This window comes from Garra rufa, chromosome 12, assembly GCF_049309525.1.
Source record: "Garra rufa chromosome 12, GarRuf1.0, whole genome shotgun sequence".
Classification (NCBI taxonomy): Eukaryota; Metazoa; Chordata; class Actinopteri; order Cypriniformes; family Cyprinidae; genus Garra; species Garra rufa.
The window spans coordinates 44,651,330-44,678,722 of NC_133372.1; the positions used below are offsets into that span (position 1 = coordinate 44,651,330).

The 27,393-nt window shown below is 36.5% G+C and overlaps 1 protein-coding gene across 1 annotated transcript in view; it reads right to left on the bottom strand.

The window, feature by feature from the left end:
• The window catches only part of LOC141347630 (cadherin-7-like), a 56,860-nt gene extending 34,762 nt beyond the window's left edge, over nt 1-22,098 (bottom strand). Inside the window, exon 1 of the mRNA XM_073852616.1 lies at nt 21,194-22,098. Coding sequence (XP_073708717.1) covers nt 21,194-21,421 — 228 coding nt within the window. The 5' untranslated portion in view covers nt 21,422-22,098. The remainder of the gene's footprint in view (nt 1-21,193) is intronic.
• Nucleotides 22,099-27,393: the final 5,295 nt, after the last annotated feature.

A 27,393-nucleotide genomic window follows, 5' to 3' on the forward strand; every position in this document is an offset into this window, starting at 1 on the left:
CCTAGAGATGTTCAAGATGGTTTTAGAGTGGTTTTGGCCACTTTCCAACAGGTAAACCCTGGAAATTTAGATCCAAACACCCATTTTTAAATTTGGTTTTAACAGTGAGAATATTGAGCTTAATTTTATTCATATCAAAAATATGCAATTTGGTGCAGATACTGATTGAAAAGACACAAAACCTATTTTTAGAGCAGTTTTGGGCACTTGCACCAGATCAAACCATCCGAAAATAGTCTTTAATAGTGGTTTCATTTTTTTTTTTTTCAGCAGGGAGATGTTTATGTTGAATTATATAATGCATTACAATACAATGCAATACAGTGACGATTGAGAGATAAAGACATAGCACTCCCCAAAAGCCTGAGGATCGTATTTGACACATTTCTAAAAAAATATTCATAAATAAAGAAGTAAACCTCAGTTGATTCAGTCCAGCTAAGTGTTCATCTTCAAATATTACTGACAATATCAGTTATTATTACATTTACTTAATAAAACCCCCAAGATGGTCTAACTAGATGGTTTTAGAGTCGTTTTGGGCACTTGCCAGCTGCTAAACCCTGCAAATCTAGATCCAAACAGCCAAAAATCATCTTTAATTCTGGTTTCAATAGTAAGAATATGGAACCCGGTTTTATTCAGAGGCCCAAACTGAGCAAAAATATGCAATTTGGAGCAGAATCTGATCAAAAAGACACAAAACAAAGAAACTAATCCTAAAAAATCTCCTCTACAATTCATTGGATTTCCCACTAAATCTCCAAGATGGTCTAACTATGGTTTTAGAGTCGCTTTGGGCACTTGCCAGCCAGAAATCACCTTTACTTCTGGTTTCAATTGTAAGAACATGAAGCCCAGTTTTATTTAGAGGCCCAAACTGAGCAAAAATATACAATTTGGTGTAGATTCTGATCAAAAAGAGGCAAAACATCAAAACTGATCTCAAGAAATTGCCTCTACATTTCATTATTAAAAGCTTTTAATGTAGTTTTGAGACCTTGGCAGCTCTTAAACCATTTTAATTCTGCTTTCAGTTGTTTTTATCAGCAGGGCGATGTTGATGCTAAAACAATGCAATGCACTACAATGAGGATTGAGATATGAACAAATAAACCCTCATCAAAAGCCTGATGATCATATTTGACACTCAGAAAGTCAAGATTTCTCAGCATAAAGACACAAATCTCAAGAAATCACCTCTACATTTCATAGGATTTCCTACTAACCGTCCAAGACAGTCTAACTTGATGGTTTTAGAGTAGTTTTGGGCACTTGCCAGCTGGTAAACCCTGGAAATTTAGATCCAAACAGCCAAAAATCATCTTTAATTGTGGTTTCAATAGTAACAATATGGAGCCCAGTTTTATTCAGAGGCCCAAACTGAGCAAAAATATGCAATTCGGAGCAGATTCTGATCAAAGAGAGACAAAACAAAGAGACTAATCCTAAGAAATCGCCTCTACAATTCATTGGATTTTCTACTAAATCTCCAAGATGGTCTGTCTAGAATACTTTTGTGCATTCCCCAGCTATTATAAGCTGCAAATCCAGAAACAACCAGCAAAAAAGGTCTTTAATTCTGGTTTCAGCTGTTTTTTTTTCTTTTTTATAAGCAAGGAGATGTTGATGCCGAAACGCAATGCAATACAATTCTATGATGACTGAGAGATGAAGAAATACACATTCCTCAAAAGCTGATCATATTTTATTCTTAAGTTCACTTTTTTAAAAAGGTTTACAGCAAAAAGACATAAAATAAAGAAACAAATCTCAAGAAATCACATCTACATTTTATAAGATTTCCTAACTGCCTAAGACAGTCTAACTCAGTGGTTTTAGAGTAGATTTGGGCACTTGCCAGCTGGTAAACCCTGGGAATTTAGATCCAAACAGCCAAAAATCATCTTTAATTGTGGTTTTAATAGTAACAATACGAACAATATGGAGCCCAGTTTTATTCAGAGGCCCAAACTGGGCAAAAAAATGCAATTCGGAGCAGATTCTGATCAAAGAGAGACAAAACAAAGAGACTAATCCTAAGAAATCGCCTCTACAATTCATTGGATTTCCTACTAAACCTCCAAGATGGTCTGTCTAGAGTACGTTTGTGCATTCCCTAGCTTTTAAATGCAGCAAATCCAGAAACAACCAGCAAAAAAGGTCTTTAATTCTGGTTTCAGCTGTTTTTTTCTTTTTTTGTCAGCAGGGAGATGTTGATGCTGAAACATAATGCAATGCAATTCTATGATGACTGAGAGATGAAGAAATGCACGTTTCTCAAAAGCTGATCATATTTTATTCATATTTTATTCTTAAGTTTTTAAAAAGGTTTCACAGCAAAAAGACATAAAATAAAGAAACAAATCTCAAGAAATCACATCTACATTTTATAAGATTTCATAAAATCTTCAAGATAGTCTGTCTAGATGGTTTCAGAGGGGTTTACAGTTGGTTTTAAAGTAGTTTTGGGCACTTGCAAGCTTTTAAACCCTAAAAATCCAGATTAAACCGGCAAAAAATAGTCTTTAATTCTGATTTCAGTTGTTTATTTTTTTTGTTTGTTTGTTTGTTTTGTTTTGGTTTTTTTTATCAGCAGGGAGATGTTGATGCTGAAATGTAATGCAATCCAATTCTATGATGACTGAGAGATGAAGAAATGCACGTTTCTCAAAAGCTGATCATATTTTATTCTTCAGTTCACTTTTTTAAAAAGGTTTCACAGCAAAAATACATAAAATAAAGAAACAAATCTCAAGAAATCACGTTTACATTTTATAAGATTTCATAAAACCTCCAAGATAGTCTGTCTAGTTGGTTTCAGAGGGGTTTACAGATGGTTTTAAAGTAGTTTTGGGCACTTGCAAGCTTTTAAACCCTAAAAATCCAGATTAAACCAGCAAAAAATAGTCTTTAATTCTGATTTCAGTTGTTTATTTTTTTTGTTTGTTTGTTTGTTTGTTTGTTTGTTTGTTTGTTTTGTTTTGGTTTTTTTATCAGCAGGGAGATGTTAATGCTGAAATGTAATGCAATCCAATTCTATGATGACTGAGAGATGAAGAAATCTAAAGCTAATCATTTTTTATTCTTAAATGTATTTTATTTTTAAAAAGGTTTCACAGCAAAAAGACAAAATCATTTCATAGAATCTTCAAGATGGTCTGTCTAGATGGTTTCAGAGGGGATTTCAGATGGTTTTAGAGTAGTTTTGTTCACTTGCAAGCTTTTAAACCCTTAAAATCCAGATTAAACCAGCAAAAAATAGTCTTTAATTCTGGTTTCAGCTGTTTTTGTTTTCTTTTATCAGCAATGCAATAAAATGAGGATTGAGTGATGAAGAAATACACATTCCTCAAAAAACGTATTATATTTTATTCTTCAGTTCACTTTTTTAAAAAGGTTTCACAGCAAAAAGACATAAAATAAAGACACAAATCTCAAGAAATCACATCTAAATTTGATAGGATTTCATAAAACCCCAAGATGGTCTGTCTAGATGGTTTCAGAGGGGTTTCTACACTGCAAAAAATGCTTTTCTTACTTTGTCGTTTGATTTGTTGTGTTGTTTCCAGCCAGAATATCTACAAATTCTTAAATCAAGAAGGATTTTCTAGACGAGTGAAAATTATTGTCAATTATTGAGTCAAAATAAAGTGAGTTTTGGCTTAAAACAAGCTAAATAATCTGCCAATGGGGTAAGCAAAATATTCTGATTTCATTAGATTATTTTGCTTGCTTCACACAAAAAAATCCCTTAATTTTAACTTCTTATTTCTGAAAACAAGACAATAATTTTTACTTGTCTAGAAAATCCTTCTTCATTCAAGATTTTTTCGATATTTTCGGTGGAAACGAGACAAACCAGTCTAAGTAAGAAAAGCATTTTTTTTGCAGTGTAGATGGGTTTACAGTAGTTTTGTGCACTTGCAAGCTTTTAAACCCTCAAAATCCAGATTAAACCAGCAAAAAATAGTCTTTAATTCTGATTTCAGTTGTTTATTTTGTTTGTTTGTTTGTTTGTTTGTTTTTTTGTTTTTTATCAGCAGGGAGATGTTAATGCTGAAATGTAATGCAATCCAATTCTATGATGACTGGGAGATGAAGAAATACACGTTTCTCTAAAGCTAATCATTTTTTATTCTTAAATGTATTTTTTAAAAAGGTTTCACAGCAAAAAGACAAAATCATTTCATAAAATCTTCAAGATGGTCTGTCTAGATGGTTTCAGAGGGGTTTTCAGATGGTTTTAGAGTAGTTTTGTGCACTTGCAAGCTTTTAAACCCTTAAAATCCAGTTTCTTTAATTCTGGCTTTTAATGTTGATGCTGAAAGGTTGATGTGAGCTATTGAAATGCAGAGGTACCTGCAGCGCTGCAGTGTTGTAATGCTCCGTCGACTGTATCATTTTGAGTTTCTTCAGCTTCAGTCTGTGCCTGTTTCACATTATAATGTGCCTGGCAAAAGTCTTCTAAACAGCAGTGGACAGAGCGAAATCACCCTCTCCATCATCGACGTGTTAAATATTTGATCAACTCTTAATTAAATAGCGGCTTCTATCACCCCCGTGGGGATTTTCATTAGGTATTTGTCGTAAAACATGGGAATAACGCAAGCCGGCCTACAGTATTGCATTTATTTTCCACCCTCTTTCTTCATTTCGAATCCTCCCTCAGTCGAATAAAACATGCGCTTGGAAATATCCTCTTTTTTGGCGTATCAATATTTCAGCAGTAATAAAAAAAACTCTCTAACAGGAAGACAAAGAAAGCTGGGCAATATCTGGAGAGCCGGAGGATAAAAAAATCCTCCTCCCTGCCTGTTCACAGCGATCCGAGAACAGAAACACGACGCGCTCCTGGAGTCTTTTGTGCACATTATGGCATACGGAGATCATATGATCAACATCACATCTGCTTCCATTAATTATGAATGTAAAAATAATAACATTTAAACAGATCTGCTGACTGCTGTGGATTTCCTCTGACTCTGCTGTTTTCCCTAATGAAATGAAAGCAGAATAAACATGCCACAGCAAAACTGAGATGCTTTTTTTACCTGACAAACTGCTACCGGTCTCGTCTGAGCGTGAGACGGCAAATCTAAGGTCATGCATTGCTTGCTAATAGTTTTCATCTCTAAAAGTCTTTTCATCTGTGGCTTTTCGCAATATTTGATTATTCTGACTTCATTTACTCCCTAACTAGAGGCTTAAACCAAATAACATCACTTTGCAGCCCTCAAGCAGACTTCATTTCACTGCACAGTTTGAAAATCCTCAGATACCTTAGGCTAGAAACACTACTGCCTGCTGTCTACATGGGCAGCTTCTAACTGAGATAAGTGACTGATTTGGAACACTACATAGGCGACAATTAGCGCTACAGAAAGTAGATTTGATTCACAATTTATTCCAGCAGAGTTTGTGATTAGATTGTTGCTAAATTAACGGTATGATACTTCAGAAAACATAAAATACACATGGAATTATGCATATTAAGCCTGTAAAAGAAAATCATCTAATTATCTGAAATGGAACATTTTATTGAACCTTTAGAAACATATAAAGGAAAATTTGTTTGCATATGGGCTTTTATGGGTCACATAGCTTGATATAAAGAGAAACAAAGGGAAAAAAAAATATGATTCTTAATACTGTGTTGTTACCTGAATGATCCACTGATGATAGTTGTTCATGAGTCCCTTGTTTGTCCTGAACAGTTAAACTGCCTGCTGTTCTTAAGAAAAGTCCCACAATTTCTTTGGTTTTCCAGCATTTTTGTGTATCTGAACCCTTTCCAACAATGACTGTATGATTTTGAGATCCATCTTTTCACACTGAGGACAACTGAGGGACTCATATGCAACTATTACAGAAGGTTCAAACACTCACTGATGCTTCAGAAGGAAAAACGTACTCGGTTACTTTCGTAACCTCGGTTCCCTGAGATACGGGAACGAGTACTGCGTCGAAGACGCTTATGGGGAAAAAGCTCCTTTTTCTCCTGAGACTGAAGCATTTCAATAACGCAGTGTAACTGCACGGCCATTGGTTCGTGCAGTGATAAAAAGACGAACCAATGGCTCGGCAGCGGAGCTGCACGAGCCTATGGCGATGATTCGCGCCCGATCGCGCCAAAAGGGGCGGAGTATCTGGCTATATAAGCGTGCATTTAGCCATAGGATCTCAGGTACTTCGACTGAAGCGACGACTGAGTCGTGCAGCTACATAGCACGGCCAGCAACGCAGTACTCGTTCCCGTATCTCAGGGAACCGAGGTTACGAAAGTAACCGAGTACGTTCCCTTTCGATACTTTCACTCGTACTGCGTCGAAGACGCTTATGGGGAACCAGTACAATCCCGCCGTTGCTATGGTAGAGGAACGACTGACACGGCCCTAGCACTGAAGGGCTAGTATGGGCCAATCTGTTTAATCAAGATAACGTGATAAACATCCGTTCCAGGGATTTAAGTGCAGTTTGGAGCTCCAACTGAGGCCAAAGCATACCACATAACATTTATTACTGGTAACAGTTATCCCATTATGCAGAAAGCACCCGAGTCTGTAAGACCGGGACGTCCAGATTATAAAATCTAGCAAATGTGGACGGCCCAGCCGGCCGCCGCACAAATTTCTGCTATGGAAACGCCACTAGACCAGGCCCAGGACGAGGCGATGCCTCTAGTCGAATGGGCTCTTACCCCCATGGGACATTGTAGGCCCAAAGAAGAGTAAGCCAGCATGATGGCTTCCACTATCCATTTTGATAACCTGTTTCGTGACCGAAGACCCCTTGGCGCGGCCACCGAAACACACAAACAGCTGTTCTGACTGCCTAAAGGAAGCAGAACGCTCTACATAACACCTCAATGCCCTAACGGGGCAGAGGGGATTAAAATCCTGGTCTTGCTCCGAAGGAGGAAGAGCCAAGAGGGAAATAATTTGGTCTCTGAATGGCGTCGAGAGACTTTTAGGTACATAACCACGTCTTGGCTTCAGGATGACTTTAGAGTCATTTAGCCCGAATTCCAAGCATATGGGGCTCACAAAGAGCGCCTGTAGTTCACCCATACGTTTGACTGATGCCAATGCTAAAAGCAGGGCAGTTTTCAGCGTTAGAGGGCGAAGGTCAGTGGACTGAAGCGGCTCAAAGGGAGGGCTTCTCAGAGCCCTCAGCACCGTGGGTAGGTCCCAAGAAGGGACTGTGATGGGGCGAAGGGGGGTTAAGCCTTCTTGACCCCTTCAAGAAACGAACGACCAGATCGTTCTTTCCCACAGATTGACCATTTATAAGGTAATGGAATGCCGCTATGGCTGTCACATAGACTTTGAGCGTGGAGGGAGATCTTCCCTTGTCCAATAGCTCCTGAAGGAAGGACAATATCACTGATATGTCGCATAAATTCGGATCTGCACCGCGGGTGGAACACCGGGCGGAAAAGACAGACCACTTAAGATCATAGAGCCGCCTTGTAGAGGGTGCTCTGGCTTGAGAGATAGTGCTCAAAACGGCCTCAGAGAGACTTGTAGGCTCCCGTCGAGAGACCATACGTGCAGCGCCCACAATTCCGGTGGGGGGTGCCATAGCGTTCTGTTTGCCTGCGTTAAGAGATCTCGTCTCAGTGGAATGGGCCACGGCGCTGTTGAAAGCAGCCGAGGAAGATCTGGAAACCAATGCTGGTTCTGCCAGAATGGGGCCACTAACAGGACTTTGAGCTTCTGCTCCCTGACTCGCCTTATGACCCGTGGTACCAGGGCAGTCGGGGGAAACGCATATAAAAGGAGATTGGGCCACTCGCGGGCCAATACATCCTGTTCCTTTGAAAAATAGATTGGGCAGTGATAATTGTCTTCTGAGGCGAAAGATCTACTTGCGCCTTGCCGAAGACCGCCCATATTTCCTGAACCATTTGGGGGTGAAGCATCCACTCGTCTGAGGAGACGTTGCTCCGAGACAGCATGTCTGCTCCCTGGTTCAGCCTGCCTGGCACATGTGTTGCTCTCAACGAGCGGAAGTGCAGTTGAGCCCACTTTAGGAGACGTTTCACTAACGTGATAGATGTCTCGACGAAAGACCTCCCTGGTGATTTATGTAAGACACCACTGTCATACTGTCCGAGCGGACTAAGACGTGGTGTCCCTTTAAGACCGGCAGAAGGGTGTGGAGGCCTAAACACACTGCTAACATTCCTAGGCAGTTGATGTGAAGGCGACTCTCTGCTTTCGACCATTGGTCGAATGCAGGCTGGCTGTCGCACAGTGACCCCCAACCTGAGTTGGAGGCATCTGTCGAGACCACTTTCCTTCTGAATACCATGTCCAGGGGAACGCCCTGTTCCATCCATTGAGAGTTCTTCCAAGGAATCAGAGCTGTGACACAGGCCTGATCTACCTTGATACGTAGGCGTCCTAGACGCCAGGCTTGAGGAGGAACCTTTGGTTTCAGCCAGAACTGCAGAGGGCGCATTTGAAGCAGGCCCAACTGAAGTACTGGGGATGCCGAGGCCATCAGGCCGAGCATCTTCTGAAAAGCCTTGAGAGGGCGAAGGGCTCCGACTTTGAAGGAGGCCGCGAGCCTGCAAATAGCCTGGGCTCGTTGCGGCGCAACTCCATTCGGGTTGAGTCGAAAACTGCTCCCAGGAATGAAATACGTTGGCTGGGAGACAGCACGCTCTTGGCAAAATTGACCCTGAGTCCTAGGCACACTAAGTGGCTGAGGATTATGGATCTGTGGTGTATTAGCTCGTCCTCCGACTGGGCCAGGATGAGCCAGTCGTCGAGGTAATTCGAGACGCGGATTCCCATCTGTCTCAGGGGGAAAAGCGCTGCGTCCATGCACTTCGTAAACGTGCGGGGAGCTAAGGACAGTCCGAACAGAAGGACTGTATATTGATAAGCCAATACCTCGAAGGCGAATCTCAAGAATTGCCTGTGACGGGGGGCAATCTGGATATGGAAGTATGCATCTTTCAGATCCAGTGAGCAAAAGCAGTCCTCTGTGCATATCTGCGAGAGGATCTGCTTTAGCGTAATCATTCTGAACGGCCGTCTCATGAGGGCGCGATTCAGACGTCTGAGGTCGAGGATGGGTCTTAGACTGCCATCCTTCTTTGGAACGAGGAAGAACGGCTGTAGAAGCCTGACTCGCTCTGTGTTGGGGGAACCGTTTCTACGGCACCTTTGCCAACAAATTCCTCACCTCCGTACGCAAAACTTCTACGTCTTTGCTGTGAACTGAGGTGGAGACCCCGCTGAAGCGTGGTGGTCTTCAAGCGAACTGACGTGTGTAACCTCGTTCTATTATGCCCAGAACCCACTTGACACTCCGGGGATGGCTTGCCAGGCCTCGGCCCGCGTGGCAAGGGGTTGCATTGGTTCGAGCAACTGACCGTTATGACAATGGCAGGTTGTGAGGACGCTGTCAGAAAGGGCCCAGGGGTCACAACATTTTCCACTGAGAAAACGAGCCGCCAGCGAGACATAACACTCATCGTCTCAACAAGCGCAGCCTCAGCGTGGGCATGGCCCAGACGCATCCAATTTGAAGCTGTCAGTAATGATCAGTGACAGCATTCTCATTTAATCCACCTAAAAGATCAAACCGCTCAAAAGAGGAGTAATGATGATCTTTGTATTAACATATAGGTAGTTTAAAACGCTGCGCACATCCTCTCAGTTCTGCTCGTAGCAGACGAGGGGAGGGGCGGGGCCGTCTTCATTGAGAAACGAGCCGCCAGCGAGACATAACACTCATCGTCTCAACGAGCGCAGCCTCAGCGTGGGCGTGGCCAGGACGCATCCAAATTGAAGCTGTCAGTAATGATCACAGTGACAGCATTCTCCTTTAATCCACCTAAAAAGATCAAACCGCTCAAAAAGAGGAGTACTGATGATCTTTGTATAAACATAGGCAGTTTAAAACGCTGCGCACATCCTCTCAGTTCTGCTCGTAGCAGACGAGGGGAGGGGCGGGGCCGTCTTCATTGAGAAATCGAGCTGTGAGCAAAGCAGATCCAGACGTAAACACTCGCAGAGAGAGCTGTCTGTCTCAGAGCATGCAGCCTCAGCGTGGGCGTGGCCCAGGCGAGAGGCGCACTGAAATATGAAGCTGTCAGCAATATAGAATCATAGGTGACAGCGTTCTGCTCCGATTTGCTCAGAAGGATAGAGCCGCTCGATAAGGCGAGAGGCGCAGATCCTCACATAACACTGATCAAAAACTGCACAGAGTGACGAACGCGGGGCTTTGCCGGCGTTACGTCACTTAAGTCTGATCGCGCATTCACCGTTTCTTTCTCCGAGGTAACTGAGAGAAGAGAAACGTGAGAAGGGGGAGGCGGGGCGACTCCCGCGAGCGAACATGTCCATACTATTAATAATGAAAGCAGCTCGCCTCTGTGAGCGCGGCATAAGCGACGCATACACGAAAGCAAAGCCGTCAGTAATAGATGTAACAGTGCTTCGCTCTGATCTGCCTGGGAGGATTAAAGCCGCTCGTGTAACGAGTGCATCTGATCCTCGCGAGTAACACACGCTGGCAAATCAATAAAGCTCGCACAATATGTGTCGGCATGAGAATGCTCGTGCTTGATTGCTCAGCTCACAACTCGCTGCTGCTTCCTCCGAGATTACTGGGAGGAGAGAGACATGAGAGCTGGAGCGCCTTCTGCGAGCGGACCGGGCTTTCGTAGTGAACGCAGTCCGTCTCCCTAGCAACACACACACACAAACAAATGCGAGCTTGTCAGATCATAGGCAACGGGAAGAGCGAGTGCGCGGGCTCACTGCCGGCGTACGATCGTTCAAACCCTGTTGTTTAGTTCCCTGACTCCACTGTCTCTTTCTCCGAGCCTTGCTGAGAGATAAGAAACGGGAGAACGGGGTTAGCGAGCGAAAAGAGCGAGACTCAAACTGTCAGCGACAGCATTCCGTCTCAGTGAGCGGCACTCACTGCCCTTCTACATCGTGCAGAGCCCTGCACGAGCCACTCGCATCGCGACATTTGCAACAACGTCGCTAGAAAATTTGCTCTTTTAGAACTTACTTCTTAGAAATAAGCCCTTTTATACTCACCGGATGGCGGCAGGGGATCAGCTGGGACCGCTGCTGCTGCGACGCTGAAGGCGGCTGAGAAGCGGCTAATCAGACGAGCAGAGAGGGTCTCTCGTTCAGCTTGATCCGCTGCGAAGGCGTGTCAACGGCGAGTAGCATCAAGTCTCGTAGATCAGCAAAGAAGTCGTCGCTGAAGGAGAAGGATCTGAGATCCTATGGCTAAATGCACGCTTATATAGCCAGATACTCCGCCCCTTTTGGCGCGATCGGGCGCGAATCATCGCCATAGGCTCGTGCAGCTCCGCTGCCGAGCCATTGGTTCGTCTTTTTATCACTGCACGAACCAATGGCCGTGCAGTTACACTGCGTTATTGAAATGCTTCAGTCTCAGGAGAAAAAGGAGCTTTTTCCCCATAAGCGTCTTCGACGCAGTACGAGTGAAAGTATCGAAAGGGAACCATGCATTAAGAGCACGGGGTGAAAACTTTTTGAATTTGAAGACCAGAGTAAATTACTTTTTTCTTCTGGGAAACGTAAATATTTTCTGTTGCTTCTGAAGAAAAAAAAGATATTTAGGCAAAATAAGAAAAATGTACATCTCCATTTTGTTCAAAAGTTTTCACCCCTGCTGGAGCATCAGTGAGTGTTTGAACCTTCTGTAATAGTTGCATATGAGTCCCTCAGTTGTCCTCAGTGTGAAAAGATGGATCTCAAAATCATAGTCATTGTTGGAAAAGGGTTCAGATACACAAAAATGCTGGAAAACCAAAGAAATTGTGGGACTTTTCTTAAGAACAGCAGGCAGTTTAACTGTTCAGGACAAACAAGGGACTCATGAACAACTATCACTGAACAAAAAAAACACAGCTGTAAACTTTTGAACAGGGTCATTTTTATAAATTAAACTATTATTTTCTCTTGTGGACTATGTGCAAACATTTTTTTATGAAACATCTTATTCAGTTCAGTACTAAATATGCAATAACAAAGTTTTTTTTTTTTTTTAAATAATTAACATTTTGAAGATTCTGAAAGGGGGATGTAAACTTTTGACCTCAACTGTATTTAAATATAACAATGTGTTTTAATTAAATAATATGCAACATATTTGGTGCAGATGCTGATATTTATATGGACAAAAAGAATCAATCTTAAGTCTATATCTGCAATAAGATGTCTTAGTATGATGATAATTAAATGCTCAAAACATATTATGCAATGCAATACAATAATGACTAGGAGATGAGCAAATAAATGTTCCTCAGAAGATGTGAGATGTTTTGAAGACTTGGGAAGATCATTCCTCCACTAAGGAACAGTGAAAGTAAAGCTTTTGGAAACAAATGTTCCTCAAAAGATCCTGATGATCAGATGTGAGACTCAAAAACGATTCCAAGCTGCTTCAGTCCAGTGTTCATCTAAACATTCACTGCAAAAAAAAAGCAAATTTCTTACTTAGATTTTTGTCTTGTTTTCAGAAAAAAAAAACTCAAAATTAAGTGTTTTTGCTTGAAACAAGCAAAATAATCTGCCAATGGGGTAATATTGTTTTCTGTTTGAAATATGATTTTTTTCTAACCCCATTGGCAGATTATTTTGCTTGTTCTAAGCAAAAACTATTGTTTTGCCTTTTTTTTGAAAACAAGAAAATACATTTTACCTTCTTGATTTAAGAATTTTTAGATATTTTGGCTTCAAACAACGAAAAATCTAAGTAAGAAAAGCATTTTTTTGCTGTGTAAAAGACTTTGTACTTTGTACTAGAAAGCAAAAACTATCAAACAGATGACAAAAGACATGGAGTAGATTGTGTGCAACAGGTTTATCATGTCGATCACTTAGAGGCTGTACACTGCCGTATTGTCAGTCGATTTTAACCAGAAAAGGCTAAAAGTCTACAATGGACAAACAGTTTGAGTCTGAAATGGTATTTCAGTGGTGTAGTTAGTATGAAGTGGCTGACGGAGCAGTGAAGCTCCAGGCTGTGACGACCTGCCACCTCTCAGGTCACAAGCTAACAAAGCAAACCTGTTAGCTGCTAGTCGCAGTGAAGGAGCTAGCCGACACTCCCAATATCTCACCTCTGATGAGCGCTGAGGCAGGGAAAGCTACTGCACTGTGATCGTGGCACCAGCGACACATGGAAAGTGTGAATAAATGAGACGCGGGTCAGGAAGTCAAACTAGGACTACGGTTGTTTTGAAATATGTTTGCATGCATCTCAGGCGGCATATACACTTTATTTTCATTTACATTTAGACATTTAGCAGACGCTTTTATCCAAAGCGACTTACAAAAGAGTACAATGGAAGCAATCAAATTCAACAAAAGAGCAATAACATGCATGGTATTGCTTAGCCTAACACAGTACACATATCAAGTTTTTTTTTTAATTATATAATAAATAAAAAAGAAAATAGATAGAATAATAAAAAAGAAAAAGCAAGCAATTGTTAGAGGCCTAAACAAAAATAGATAGAATATTTTTCATTTATTTATAAAATAAACTGCTGCTTAAAGTTTTGGGAGGTTTTTTCATGTTTTAGAGTCTGTTATGCTTGCCTAGGCTGCATTTATTTGATTAAAAATACATAGAAATTATGAAATATTATTACAATTTAAAATATCCGTTTTCTATGTGAATAGATGTGAAAATGCAATTTATTTCTGTGATCAAAGTTCAATTTTTAGCATCATTACTTCAGTCTTCAGTGTCACATGAACTTCTGCAACATTGTAAATGTCTTTACGGTCACTTTTGATCAATAAAAGTCCTATTTTCTTCATATTTTAAAGTCTGTTATGCTTGCATTTATTATATATAGATAAAAATTTTGAAATATTATTACAATTTAAAATATCTGTTTTCTATGTGAATATATGTGAAAATGTAATGTATTCCTGTGATCAAAGCTCAATTTTTAGCATCATTACCACAGTATTCAGTGTCACATGATCCTTCAGGAATCATTCTGATTTGCTGCTCAAGAAACATTTCTGATTATTATCAATGTTAAAAACGGTAAAGCATTTTTTTTAGGATTCACAGATGAATAGAAAGTTCAAAGAAACAGCATTTATTTAAATAGAAATCTTCTGCAACATTGTAAATGTCTTTACTGTAACTTTTGATCAATTTAATGCATCCTTGCTCAATAAAAGTACTATTTTCTTTATTTTTTTTTTAAAGTCTGTTATGCTTGCATTTATTATATATACATAAAAAATGTGAAATAGTATTACAATTTAAAATATCTGTTTTCTATGTGAATATAGGTGAAAAAGTAATTTATTTCTGTGATCAAAGCTGCATTTTTAGTATCATTACTACAGTCTTCAGTGTCACATGATCCTTCAGAAATCATTCTAATATGCTGATTTGCTGCTTAAGAAACATTTTTGATCGTTATCAATGTTGAAAATGGTGATACATTTAATATTTCAGGATTCACAGATGAATAAAAAGTTAAATGGAACAGCATTTATTTAAATAGAAATCTTCTGCAACATTGTAAATGTCTTTACTGTCACTTTTGATCAATTTAATGCATCCTTGCTCAATAAAAGTACTATTTTCTTCATGTTTTAAAGTCTGTTATGCTTGCATTTATTATATATACATAAAATTGTGAAATATTATTACAATTTAAAATATCTGTTTTCTATGTGAATATAGGTGATATATACGTCCAAGTTCAATTTTGAGCATCATTACCACAGTATTCAGTGTCACATGATCCTCCAGAAGACATATGCTGATTTGCTTTAAAAACATTTTTGATTATTATGAAAGATGAAAATGGTGATAAATTTTATTTTTCAGTATTCACAGATGAATAAAAAGTTTAACAGCGTTTATTTAAATAGAAATCTTCTGCAACGTTGTAAATGTCTTTACTGTCACTTTTGATCAATTGAATGCATCCTTGCTCAATAAAGGTACTATTTTCTTAATTAAACTTTCCAAACATGATGTCAAAGTCTTGCATTTACTGCTGTCAAAATCTCCAACAAAAGAAGTGACTAGCTTATCAAAATGCCATTTCTGTACCATTAACAATCATTGACAGCTTCCAATGTGGCTTCTGATGAATGGAAATTTTTATAGGCCTGATTATTTGACAATTTTCATTGCAGCCTGAACTGCAAACAAAACCGTGTGCTATTCTCAACAGAGACTTCAGACTAGACATCTGCACATCGGGTCACGACGGCCAAATCTCATCAGCAAACACGGGCCTTTTGTTTTGCTGAAATTCATTAGCTACAAAACACTCTTTCTCAAGTGAGAGATCAAAACATTAATAATATATTCATAAAGCTTCATCTCGCAATCAACATGCAGATTCGGCGAACACCCCTGACATTTAAACTATTACAATTCGAGGATAAAGAGATTTAGCATGAACATCCTGATACATTTTTAACCAGGAATTTTGGCCTGCCAGACAGAAATGCTTATGAGGCAAAGAGGGTATAAGAAAATACTAATTATTTATCAATTATTCAACTGACTGAAATGCAGACTATAAGGATAACACATTCAAAGTAGGACACAACTTAGGAAGTTATTATTGTTAAATAAGCAAAAACTACTAATACTACTAATAAAAAATGCTAAATATTTATTAATAATATGTGACCCTGGACCACAAAACCAGTCTTAAGTAGCATGGGTATATTTATAGCAATAGCCAAAAATACATTGTATAGGGTCAAAATTATCAGCTTTTATGCCAAAAATCATTAGGATATTAAGTAAAGATCATGTTCCATGAAGATATTTTCTAAATTTTCTACCGTAAACATGTTAAAACTTCATTTTTGATTTGTATTATGCATTGCTAAGAACTTGATTTGAACAACTTGTTGTATCTTGGCCAAACCATACATCAGTTTAAAAATAGAAACTTAATTATTGGTTTTATGCACTACAAAAAAAAAAAAAAAAAAAAAAAAAACTTTTCTTAGATTTTTTTGTCTTGATCCAGCCAAAATATCTAAAAAATATTAAATCAAGAAGCATTTTCTAGATAAGTGAACATTATTTTCTTGTTTTCAGAACAACAAGTCAAAATTCAGTGAGTTTTTGCTTAGAACAAGCAAAATAATCTGCCAATGGGGTCAGCAAAAAAAAAAAATCTTTTTTCAAACATAAAACAAAATAATTTTTCTTATTATTTTGCTTGTTTTTAAAGCACTTAATTTTGATTTTTTTTTTTTTTTTTTTCTGAGAACAAGAAAATATTTTTTAACATGTCTAGAAAATCCTTAAGAATTTTTTGATATTTTGGCTGAAAACAAGACAAAAATCTAAGTAAGAAGTTTTATTCATAGTATTTAATTATAATCTTTAATATTTATAACCATTTAATAATTTAATACTAGAAATAAATAAAAACTAAAACAACAACTAATAATAATAATAATAATAATAATAATAATAATAATAATAATAATAATAACAAAAGCAGACAACAACAATGTAAAATAATTTAATTAGAAAAAATATATATATATATATATATATATATATATATATATATATAAATTAAATTTTCTAATTAAATTATTTTACATTGTTGTTGTCTGCTTTTGTTATTATTATTATTATTATTATTATTATTATTATTATTATTATTATTATTATTGTTGTTGTTGTAGTTTACTAGATTTTTTCTATTTTTGATTATTATTATTATTATTATTATTATTATTATTATTAGTTGTTGTTTTAGTTTTTATTTATTTCTAGTATTAAATTATTAAATGGTTATAAATATTAAAGATTATAATTAAATACTATGAATAAAACTTCTTACTTAGATTTTTGTCTTGTTTTCAGCCAAAATATCAAAAAATTCTTAAGGATTTTCTAGACATGTTAAAAAATATTTTCTTGTTCTCAGAAAAAAAAAAAAAAAAAAAAGTCAAAATTAAGTGCTTTAAAAACAAGCAAAATAATAAGAAAAAATATTTTGTTTAATGTTTGAAAAAAGATTTTTTTTTGCTGACCCCATTGGCAGATTATTTTGCTTGTTCTAAGCAAAAACTCACTTAATTTTGACTTGTTGTTCTGAAAACAAGAAAATAATGTTCACTTATCTTTTAACACCTTTCAAACACAAAAGCAATGCATGAAAGTTTGCACCATTTTAAGCCTGCATGATATTATTTTAACTATTGTCCTATTCACAAACCATGCATCAATAGAGAGTTTAACGAATTTATCAAAATAAAAAATAAAAAGTTTTGTGGTTCAGGATCACATATTATTCATAATCTTTAATATTTATAATCATTTAATCAATTAATACTGGAAATAAATAAAAACTAAAAAAAAAAAAAAATCAAACCTATTTCAATACATTAATAAAAATATATTATATTAGTGTATAAATCATACAAAATAATTGTACTCCACTACTAAATAAACAACAATAATTGTTGAATTAATAATATTTTATTATACAATGTTGAACCTCCCTTTCAAACAAAAAGCAATGCATGAAAGTTTGCACGATTCACCCAAGCCTGCAGGAAATTATTTGAACACGTTCAGACATCCTTGGCATGCGCGTTATGAACGCCGCCGTCTGTTCAGCGTCTCGGCTCTACACGTTCAAATCCTATCAATCAATGTTCGGCGCTCGTCTGAAGGAAGAGGCTGGCAGACTTTCAAAGCGCAGTGGAAATCTTTCCACTTTGCTGCGCTGCCCATATGGCGGGATGTTCTTGTCGGTGTTCTGCGTGTAAAAACTCTCTTTCCACTGTTCAATTTTGCTGCCCTGCTGCCTTTTCCTGCATAGAGACTTCTAATATTTATCAACTCGAGGTTTACATACGTCTGGACTTCGAGGATCAGCTTCAGAAAAGGGGGAAAAATGGTGCAGTGGCCTTTTCGGCTCCAAATATTGCAACTTTCATTCTCTCTTAAAGCTCTTTGCAGAAAAGGGACTGATGCATAGAATTAACCTTCACGATGTCCGTGTTTCTCCGACAAGCCTTTTGAGTCGATGCGCTTTGAAAGTCTAATGTAAATAGCATAAGGTCACCAGAGGCTTCTGTGAATATCTAATATCTAAAAATTCTTAAATCAAGAAGGATATTTTTTAGATGAGTAAAAATTATTATTTTTTTGTTTTCAGAAAAACAAATCAAAATTAAGTGAGTTTTTGCTTAGAAACAGAAAATAAGATTATTTTTCTTACCCCACTGGCAGATCATTTTGCTTGTTTCAAGCAAACACACTTAATTTAGATTTGTTTTTCTGAAAGCAAGACAATAATTTTTACTCGTCTAGAAAATCCTTCTTGATTTAAGAATTTTTAGATATTTGGCTGGAAAAAAGAAATCAAAGTAAAAAAAAAAGCATTTTTTGCAGTCGGAATGCATTTTATTTCTGTAACGTGACATTTTTTCAAGGTAGGTTAAATTTTAATCTACAGTATTGTTTCAAATTCCATTTTTGTGGCCTAAAAATCACACTGTACTGTTATTAAACTGCAAAAACAATGCAGATTATATGGCACACAGACACACTGCAAAAAAATATTTTCTTACATAGATTTTTTTGTCTTGTTTCCAGCCAAGAGGGATTTTCTAAATGAGTAAAAATTATTGTCTTGTTTTCAGAGAAAACAAGTCAAAATTAAGTGATTTTTTGCTTAGAACAAGCCAAATAATCTGCCAATGGTGTAAACCAAAAAAAATCCTATTTCAAACAGAAAACAAGATTATTTTTCTTACCCCACTGGCAGACTATGTTGCTTGTTTCAAGCAAAAACACTTAATGTTTACTTAATTTTTACTCGTCTAGAAGTCCTTCTTGATTTAAGAATTTTTAGATCTTTTGGCTGGAAACAAGACAAAAAATCTAAGTAAGAAAAGCATTTTTTGCAGTAAGAATGCATTTTACTGTAATGTGACTGTAATGTAATCTACAGTATTGTTTCAAAATCCGTTTAAGTGGCCTAAAAAATGGCTCTGTACTGTTATTAGACTGCAAATTCAACGCAGATTATATGGCACCCAGATATTTATAGTCGAGCCACGTAATATAGACACATAAAACCGCTTATGTAACACAAGGCTAAGTGAAATTCATTTTACAAATGTATTGAAGAGAGCTGCCAATGCAGGGGCCAAACGTTTGGAAAAAAATGATATTTCATTAGCAGATTAATCACAGGACGGTGTGGGAGCGAGGAAAGAGAAAGAAAGGGATTGTTTTAAATGACCGTCGCTGGTAAAAGGCAATGGTCATATTTAATTCTATATCACCCTAATTAAAGTCTGTGATACGGTGAGCAATAGACACACAACACCAGCAGCACTTTTAATAGTCTGGGCTCAAGGCCTGACTTACTTCACAGGGAGCAGTAACTCTGCGTAATTTTATTAATAAAATCATCTCTCTCCAGAATATCCCTTCCATTTCCCACATCATCCTTTATGGCTCTCATTTAGACATTATCTCCTCTTTTTCTGGCAGACATACATCTCTTAATGAATTACAGTCGCTTTTATCTCTACAAAATGCCAATAATGCTGGACAATATTTTTTTTCCCCTTCATATACATATACATATATATATATATATATATATATATATATATATATATATATATATATATATATATATATATATATATATATATATATATATATATACACACACACTGCCACTCAAAAGTTTGGGATCAGTAAGATTCTTCTGCTCATCAAGGCTGCATTTATTTTATCAAAAATACAGAAAAAATAATAATATTGTGAAATAATATTTAAATTTAAAATAAATGTTTTCTATGTTAATATATTTAAAATTGTAATTTATTCCTGCAATTCAAAGCTGAATTTTCTGCATCATTACTTCAGTCTTCTATCTGTCACACGATCCTTCAGAAATCATTCTAATATGCTGATTTTTTAACCTTTTATTCATCATCATCAAAAAAAAAAAAAAAAAAAACAGAATCACAGGTTCCAATATATATATATATATATATATATATATATATATATATATATATATATGACAAATGCTACAAAGGGAATGCCATGAACACTTCCAATTGATACATTTGCAAAGGGAAATTCTATTTATTTTGTTTTTAAATACCTTTTTGCATTTAAATACATTTAAGCTTAGTATTTTTGTATTTTCAAAATGAATAAAGTACTTTGTCAAACAACCTCTTTATTGCACTGCTGGTTTCCTGCAGGGATGGGCAGTATTTCAAACAAATTTTGAAATATTATTTTGTATTTAAATACCTCTAGAAAAAGTCAAATGTATTTTGTATTTAAATACATTTAATCTTGTTTAATTGCTGATCCAGGAAATCAGCAGTCTAATAAACATGTTGATTGACAAAAAGTATTTTTGTATTTTTAAAATACAAAAATACTAAGATTAAATGTATTTAAGGGGACACTGTTTTTTCATGCACCTGTCAAGTTTGATTTTATACATTTTATTTTCCCCAAAAATGGTTAAAAAAAACACTGTTTTCTGTCTGTCCTGAAAAAAAAGTTTTTTTTGTTTTTTTTTCTGAATTATGGAGTGTAAAAACATTTGACTCTAATATGTCAAAAAAATTAAACATGAATTTTGAAACTAACATCTTGCAGTCTTTAGTTTTTTGTACTAGAAATATATGCAAATTAACACATACAGTATTTCATTAAATAATGTCTCATTTGCATTTTAAACTTAATATTTTAGAAAACTCGTAATGCAAAAAAATGTTTGCAATTATCAATGTAATCAATCAACTGGGTAAGTAAGGTCATAACTATTAGTTGATTTTTTTTACCCTTTTCACCTGCAGTGTCTCACTTTAAATACAAAATAGTCCCATATAGGATCATCCCTCCAAACATATTCCATAATTCTTGTTTTAGTTTAGCCACTAGAAGAAATTCCAGCCTTACGGCCAAACTTGTGCTTGATCTGTCCTAGTTAACTAGTCTGACGCCATCCGTACACTTTGAGACACACTCAAGAATTGCTTGATTTAAATGCACAGTGCACGCATCCTTCTTGGCTTTCATTGCACAGCTATAGATTTTCTCTTGACTCTTGCATTAAAAAAATAAGCAGTAAGCATGCAACCAAAAACACGTTCGGCAGTCCTACCTTTCCGACGTAGAGCGGCTCCGTCCCGGTGTATTCCTCCACGACGAAGAACTGATTCCAAACCCATCCCCTCTTCACGCGTTCGTGGGACATCGACCATTGCTCGGAACGTCTTCCTATCATTCCAACACTAGTCCTTATGGTCTGACCGGACAGCCATCCGCAGCACTGCAGAATTCCCAGAGTCACTGCCAAAACCTGAGCTCCTCCTCTCCAGCGGGGAGCCATGTTTGAAAACTCTCTGGTCTCTACATGGGGCAGAAGTCAGAAACTCGTTCGAGATGAAGTTGCGAACCGCCTGATTGCTTGAGAAAAGCTCCTTGACTCTGGGGTTGAGGGAGGTAAACGAGAGTCCGCCGCTGCTCAATGAAACTATAAATCCAATAGGTTTTCAGTCATCGGAGAGGCCACCAGGTCCTCAAGAGGGCATTTAAGAGGAATCTTTCTTGGGAAGATGAGGCAGTTTCGGTGATACACAGCTATAGCTCCTCCGTTTTGAAATCTGTGTTGGGCTTCTCAATGACAGGTACCAATCACAAAGCCATTGAAGTCCTATCTGTGCTCGAGTTGAGTTTTAAGTGGAATAACTGGACGAAACTGCAAACATGTAAAAAAAAGTTGTTTTATGATTCAATCTCAGCAATCCCATTGTGAGCCTGGAAATTTATGAACGCTCCCAATAGACGGCATTAACAAAGAGGGTGTAATCCAACCATTTTCTATTCCATTTCCAAGTGTATGCTTCACATCCCAAAGACAAAAAAACAATCCTCAAATTTCATGGGTGCAAGATGTTACTCAAAAAGCATTATTATCCCAATCTAGATCCATGTGTCGCGGTACTTCTTGACCTGAAGGGCTGAGAGTTTGACATGGGTGAGTTCATATCGACTTCAGCTTCTGATCACCTGGAACAGAGCAAAGACAGCTGGTTAGAGAATAAGGAAACTAAATGTAATGGGAAAAATAAATGAAAACTTATAGCTGGCTTTGCAGAGCTAACCGACTAACTAAGAGCAAACTAACTAGATGGTTAGATGATAGATGGCTAAAGATGGTTAACATTAACCAATGACCAGCACTGCCTAGTTGACAAAAAGAAAGGAAAGCTTTAAAAGAAAGTTAATAAGAAAATATTAATATTAATACATTTATTTAATTTAAAAGTTTACTTTATTTTCATTTAATTTAAATGTTTATTTTATTTATTTATTTTTATTTTTCTCTAACCAGTTATCTTTGATCTGTTTTAATAATAATGATAATAATAAATGGAATCAAATAGAGCAGCAATATATATTATTATTACTACGATTACACTGCAAAAAAGCTTACCTTACTTAGTATTGTTTCTAGTAAAAACATCTAAAAATTCTTAAATTCTTTAATTACGATGTATTTACTAAATAAGCAAAATGACTTAAGATATTTAGCCTTGTTTCCAGGAGGAAAAAATAACTAAATTAAGTGCATTTTGCTTATCTAGTGAATGCATCTTAATTTTTTTTTTAGATATTTTGACTAGAAACAAAAATGTTAAGCAAAGTAAGCTTTTTTGCACTGTAATCATAATAATAAATATTGCTGATCTAATTGATTGAATTTATTATTATTGTTATTATTATTATTATAACAGATCAAATATAACTGGTAAGAGAAAATAATAATAATAAAATCAACATTTAAATTAAATTAAATTATGCAGTGTATTATTATTATTATTATTATTATTATTATTATTATAACAACAGATCAAAGATAACTGGTTTGAGAAGCAACAGAATATATGTAATGGGGAAAAAACTATAAATGGAAATAAAATAAAATGATACAAATAAAAACTAATCTTATCTTATAACTTTTTTTTTTTTAAACTCAAAATAAAAAAAATCTAAAATATAATAATAATAATTATTATTATTATTAAAATACCATATTTAAAGGAAAAAAGCAATCAATTGGAACTTGTAGCTGACTATGCAGCTTTAAAATGGGATCCAGTTGCAATAAATCAATAGTGAAACAAACTGTATTCATTCTTGATTTCTTGTTATGGCGTTCTCATTCTTGTTAAACAAATACATAATTCAATACATGCCACAGTGAATTGGCCATCCTCCCCGACACACAAAATGCTTTCAAAGTGGTCGCGTATAGAAATTCTTTGATTTTCTCTTGGATTCCACAGGACTGCAGCAAGAAAACCCACCTTCATTTAGGTGATCTACCTGGAAAGCATTTCTCAAAGCAGAAAGTTTGTGCTCAGCAAGAATCCGGATAATGTGCTAAGCCCAAGAGCAATGTCTTCTGTGTTAGTGAGCCAGGTGTGGCTTGAAAAGGAAAAGGGGAGGTTTATATATCACGAACTGGAGCCCAAAGCATCTGTCTGCCGAGCCGCGGCCCACGGCAGGCGCTTACACTGGAGGCTCTCTGATTAATTGCATGAGGGAGCACTAATTGGATAAAAGTATTAATCAATTAATTCAATCCATTAGAGCGGCAACCCTAATGCTTAAAACAAACACTGGTCAGGAAGGTGAAGATAAGCTATGGCCCCATTGTGCATCAGCCAAAGCGCCATTGGGCAGGGGAAATGATTAATGGTCTTTGAGGCTTTCAGAATAAGAGAAAAACAACAACATTTAGCATGGCTGAAATGTCACAACCTCAAGGCTAAAAGATTACAGCTCCTGCGGACGAGCGCGGCCAAGAAGGGCCCTTCAGGATATTGGTTGTTTAACCTTTGGCAGACGGTTGCTGCGGGTTCACGTCTGGAGGAAGGCCAACGAGCGCTTTGCATCGTCTAGCTAAGACATTCTTACACAAATATTCAGAAAGAGGAACGACCTTGCAAAGAGGGTGAAAAATTAAACACTCATTGCCAGTGCTGGATGGAAGTGATTACATGTATTCTGGATTACATAATCAGATTGCAAAAGTACACGTAATTACATTTCAGAATACTTGTAACCAGATTACAGTTACTTTTTATGCATTCCATGATTATTCAAACAAAATGTATTTATTCATACAGTCTTAGCTTTGATTGTAAGATTGGTTGAATGTTGGTTTAATACCATTATCAAACTGACTGCAGTTCTCACATTATACACAGTTTGGGAAAGTCTGGAGTCAATTAATATTTTCATAGTATATTTAATGCTAAGCAGTGTTGGGCATGTTACTTTAAACAAGTAATTTGCTAAAGTTACTAGTTACCTCTCACAAATAGTAATTTATTATAGTAAAATATAAAAGTAACAAATTACCAGGGAAAGTAACTATTGTGTTCAAATGTGTCAAATAACTTGCATTATTAAAATTGTTAAATGAATAAAACATTGTACACTAACCTACACTATTTGACTGTTGCTGTAGAACAATGTGAGAGACCCCTACCAGGGACCTAATATCATGTTATTGGGGTCGCTTCAACCTGCAGACATGAAAAACCAAAATGACTGCTATGACCTCAAAAAGAACATTTTGAAAACCCCTTTGCAAAGGGTTTACCTTGTGTATGGTCATAATAACAACAAATGAAATGTGGTTTTGTAAAAGTAAAAAAATAAATAGGGTGCGTTCTCTGCCGTCTCGTTCTCTGTCACGTCTCTTTACAGACACGTAAATAAAACAACCTAAATCTCTGTGAATACATGACTCACAGAATTGAGAAATATATGTACAGGAAGCTTGAAAAGTATACTTTCAAATGGATTAGGGTGTGTCGAAAACAAAGTAATCCGTATGATACCAACGCAAGCTCCAGTTTTACCCTTCTAAACTCATCTCTATGTAATCATGCCCATAATTGTTTTTTTTTTTTATATTTTAAACATCCATGTGAGACTCGCGGACATGTAGGTAAACCAATTAATCACTTCCGTATACAAACGTGAACATTCATCAAGTTCATCTCACCTACTTTTCATCATAATAAAACACCTACTTTCTGGAAGAAAATGCACTGAGAGGAATAAGCCAGAATTTACCTCAGAAGAACAACACAACCCTCTGGGGTCAAAGACCACACCAGTAAAGTCTGTTTCGTTTTTTGTTGATGGCTGCGTAAAGAACATCTTGAAACTGCAAAAGGGTCTACTTTTAGTTGTGTATAGTCATAACAACAAGAAAACAATGTGCTTTTGTACAATAAAATAAACAGGGTGCGCTCTTTGTAGTCTCGTTCTCTGTCACGTCTCTTTACAGACAAAAAATATTTCCACAAATATGTGACTTACAGACATGAGGAAAATATGTATAGAAAGCTTGAAATGTCCATTTATAAATGAAGTAAGTAACATTGAAAACAAATATTCTCTGATAAAGTGATCGGTGTGAAACCAACACATGCTCCAGTTTCTCCACCTTTTAAATTTTAAAAACGTAGTTAAATCACTTCCGTAAACAAACGTGGAAATTCATCAAGTTCATCATCAAGTTATAGTTACATGATTACATATTATTCACACATATTATTCATAATTTATTTCTTCTTTTTTCTCTTTAAAAGTTTCCTTTCTAAAAACCCTGTGTGTGTCCTTTTAGCTTTGATTGGATGATTCGTTTGATGCTTTTATTAAACCAACTGGAGTTCTCACATTAACCCCAGTTTGGAAAACCCTGGAGTAATGTAATGTTTAATGCATTTCATGATGGTAATATAAAAAAAAAAACTAAATATATTTTCTTTCTATGCGCTTTTTATATCATTATGGTACATTTAATAGTGAGTTTAAAACAAGTCAGGTAAAAAGTCATCTAAAAATAGTTAGATTAGCTAAAATGAATATCCTCAATTACATAGATTACATTACTAACTACAATATAATCAATACAGAACTTCAATTAGTAAGTAATTTATCTACCCATCACTGCTCATAGCAAACAACTCACATTAATACTGTAAACATAAATGGAAGAGAAGATTTGAGGACATAAACACAAAGCTGCCTCAAGCTGGAAAAAATAGCACGTACAATACAGTATGTTTACCACCTCTGAGTGATGAAATCACCTCATTATCACCCTTTAGGAAGATAGTTAGGACTGGTGATCTTCTTTTAACGCAAAAACTGAGAGAGTTTTCCAAACAGGCAAAGCCAAACCGTCCAGACACCATTTGGAAGCGGATGCTTTCGTTTTCACGCTAAAAATACTACATGCAATTTACACAGTAATAGGATCCAGCCTATTGCAATCTTATTGCACAGTACTCATGCTAGCATTTACGCAGATGGTAAATAGAGAAACCTTGACTTTGGTTTTGATCTTTATTCCTAAAGATAAACACATACCGTTTTCAGCAGAGTAGCTCATTGAGTTTATTAGCCACCTGCGGAAGCAATCTAGTATTTTTAATGGAAATATTCTTTAGTTCTCAAAGCAAAAGGTTTTCTGCACTAACTGTATTTTTGATGCTAAAGGACTGTGACGTGTGACATTTAGCTACGCTTCGACTAGCATCTCAGGTCAAGCGGTGATCCGGGTCACACTTTGCATCTAAACACGCAGGAAGGAGAAAAATAAAGTTCAGTGCAAACAACTGATCCTTAAAATATGCATGTGCGGACGGCCGACTACAAACAGAACACATCAGAAAGCCCCTAAAAAAGTCCATTATGACTTCAAAACGCACGCTCGCTCACTCGCAAATATGCCAATCAGTCAATCAATCGAAAGCACGCTTTTGCATTTCATTGATCTAACGTAATATTTTTCATGTTTCCAATTAGTCTGCAATGTTCTTGTCTTGAAGAGGCAACTTCAAAGTAATGTTGTTTATTCCCTCTCGCCTCAAAGAAAAAAAACTATTTAGGGCAAGTCAAGATTAGTTGGTTTTTGAGTATCTAGAGCTTCCTACAGTACTACTGTAGGCCTGACCAAGCACATATGATAAATTATAAACCATTTATACCAAATATTTTCTCCAGCTGAATGCGCTCTTCTGAAGTAGTTCTTCAACTGTTTGCTCAAAACTCTCAACCCTTGAGCAGTGAAGAGAAAAAGCACAAACTAGATCAAATTTTCCCTCTAGTTATCCCCTCATTGTGCGCTCCTGAAATTTTCATGATGCGTTTACACAATTCGGCCCTTATTAAGATGTGGTATGGAGCGTAAATGAGTTCGCTAAAAGGATCTGGCTCTTTGGGGTCGTCCGTTCACGGCTGTTGTAGAACAACGTCAATTAGCAAGCATCC